The sequence below is a fragment of the Eurypyga helias genome, unplaced genomic scaffold, assembly GCF_000690775.1.
Source record: "Eurypyga helias isolate BGI_N326 unplaced genomic scaffold, ASM69077v1 scaffold23494, whole genome shotgun sequence".
Taxonomy (NCBI): domain Eukaryota; kingdom Metazoa; phylum Chordata; class Aves; order Eurypygiformes; family Eurypygidae; genus Eurypyga; species Eurypyga helias.
The window spans coordinates 10190-12863 of record NW_010247392.1 but is presented as its reverse complement, the minus strand read 5'-3'; the positions used below and the strand labels follow the sequence as shown (position 1 = coordinate 12863).

The window sequence follows — 2674 nt, the reverse complement described above, 5'->3', positions numbered from 1 at the left end:
GATTTCAGCAGAGCGTTGGACGCTGCTTCCCCCTCCCTCCTCCTGAACAAGCTGGGAAGATACAGTTGAACGGGAGGTCTGCAAAGTGCATAGGGAGGGAATCGGCTCACGGGCTGCGCAGAGGGTGGCAATCCATGGTTTTTACGGAGGTTGGCAGCCTGTCCCAAGCGCGGTCCCCCAGGGATCGAGACTGGGCCACACACTGTTCAACACCTTCAGAAAGTGGATGACCGAAAGCCACCTCACCACGTCGGCTGACACCGAACCGGGTTCTGAGGCAGACGGATCAGAAGGGAGAGCCATCCTAGAGAGCCGGACAAGCTGGGAGAGTGGGCTAACAAGGCCAGGGCGGCGTTTACGAAAGACAAGGTCAAGGCCCTGCGCCTGGCACAGGATAGCCAGAGTGCCCAGTTCAGGCTGGGATGTGTGTGGCTGGGGAGACCCGGGGTCCTGGTGGACAGCGAGCCGGACACAGGCCAGCAGCACGTGCCGCAAGCAGCACCAGCAAACTGCCTCCTGGGCAGCACCAGCAGGGCATTACTGGCAGAGACAGACAGGAGCATCCCAACCAGTGCTTGTCAGCTGCTCCGTGAGTACTTTGTGCGGTTCTGGACCCCACAGACCAAAGACAGGCACAGGCAGACTGGGGAGGGGCCAAAGGAGGGCCACCAAGATGATCGAAGAGCTGGAGAACCTGCCCGGTGAGGAAAGGCTGATGGAGTTGAGCCTCTCCTCCCTGAAGGAGAGGGCTCGAGGTGGCCTTGTGACAGTATTCCGGTACTTGCAGAGCAGCTACAGAGAAGACGGGGGCTCTCTCTTCACAAGGGGAGGACAAGGGACAATGGGTACGGGTTGCACCAGGAGAGGTTTCACCTCGTTCGAAGAAACATTTTTTACAGTGAGAACAATGGATCAGTGGAGTAACCTCCCCAGGGACATGGTAGAGTCCCCGCTGCCAGAGTTTTCCAGGATGCAATGGGACAGGGTCTCATCTAGGCTCCCTTTCCCACCAAAGGCTGGACCAGATGATGTCTGAAGTCCTTCACAAGCTGGGTGGTTTTATGATTCTGATTCGGGTGAGGCCCTGTGCTCCTCTGCCCAGCCAGAGGGAAGGCAACAGCAGCTTTACTAACAGGGACCGGCAGCTCTGAGCTGATGCGCTAACAGAGGCTGCCAATCCCAGGCGGAGCAGGAGACAGATGAGGTTGTGCACAGTGAGCAGTCAAGTGACTGTGGTTCATCTTTCTAGGCAGCAAGAAAGACTCCCCCGAGCGCCCCCGAAGTCCCCTCTAACGACTCGCAAGCCTGCAGCAGGAGCGTTGGCTCCCACAACTCACCTCGGATAGAGCTCAGAATCTCCTGAATTCTCTGTGGCTCGTTGCGGTCTGGCCGGCAGCTCGGTGTGATCTCCAGCACGTAATCAGGGCCATACTCCGTGAAGAACTGTGGGGAAGAGGAGAGGGAGGGGAGTCAGCAGAGAGGCCTCTGGCTGAGGCTGGAGCGAGGCCTCCCCGTGGGGATCTGCTTGCAAAGAGACAAATCCCAAAACCCATTCCCGCTGGCTGGGAGACACGTGGAGCATAACTACAGCCAAGAGGCACCTTCGCAGCGTCTGCGCCCACCTGAGCTTCGCAACCGCGACCACCTTGAGGGCTGGGGTGGCCCAGCTCCGTGGTGCCGCCAAAAGCCACCTCATGGCTCTCCCGCTGCTTTCTTTGGGAAAGCTGCTGACGTTCATTCGCACGGTCACCTGCACACCTGACTGCTTAAGAACAAAATTCAAGTGCTGCCTGTCAGACACCCATCACCTTCCAGCACCTCTGGCGTGTGCAGTGTTGGCACGACTGCAGAACGCCCGGAAAGGGACAAATCAGCGTGCTCCGAGGTGACGGATGGGTCTTTCCAGGCTGAGTGCTCCAACAGTGTGCAGCTGAGCCCGAAGGAGAAAATCTGCAGCCCATGGGCTCTATGCAGCCAAGCAGAACCCCACGATTGCCAGCTGGCTTATGTCACAGGCATGCAGCGCCGAGCACAGCAGCGGACAGGCCGAGTTAAAAATCCCGTGGGGAAATGGCAATCGGTTGCAAAGAGACAAATAGGCAGAGCTTCGCCCCAGGCAGAGCTACTCCAGACCTTCAGCTGTCGTACCAAGGAGAGGGGAATTCCCAGTTACAGCCCCCTGAGCGACCAGCGACGCACAGGGCTGGGGGTGTCTTTGAGGGCGGGATTGGAGGTGGCAGCCCAAGACCAATGTCTCTGCACTAGCAGAGGGGGTTCTTCGAGCAGGCTCCAGCGCTGATGAGGACCCTGCCGCGGCACCGAGCGCTGCAGGTTCCAGTCCCACGTTCACGCTGGGTTCACCAGCCCGCGAATCGCAGCGGCACGGAGCCGCCCACTCGGCTGCTTGCGCAGGATGGGCAGGGCAGCATTGGGAAAGACCTTCCACGTCATCGAGTCCGACTGCTACCCCAACACTGCTGATGCCACCACTAAACCGTGTCCCTAAGTGCCTCATCCATCACGTAAAAGATCTGGAGGTCTCTCAAACCGCCCCCGGATGGTGACTCCCCCCTCCCTGGGCAGCCCCTTCCAATCCTGACAGACCTCTCTGGGGAGGAATTCACTGATATCCCATCTAAACCTCCCCTGGCACAACCTGAGGCCGCTTCCCTTG

The 2674-nt window shown here is 59.1% G+C and overlaps 1 protein-coding gene across 1 annotated transcript in view; it reads right to left on the bottom strand.

Annotated features, from left to right (window-relative positions):
- HDAC8 (histone deacetylase 8) overlaps nucleotides 1–2674 on the bottom strand; it is a 15617-nt gene that overhangs the window by 2856 nt on the left and 10087 nt on the right. Inside the window, 1 exon segment of the mRNA XM_010150713.1 lies at nucleotides 1338–1443. Coding sequence (XP_010149015.1) covers nucleotides 1338–1443 — 106 coding nt within the window.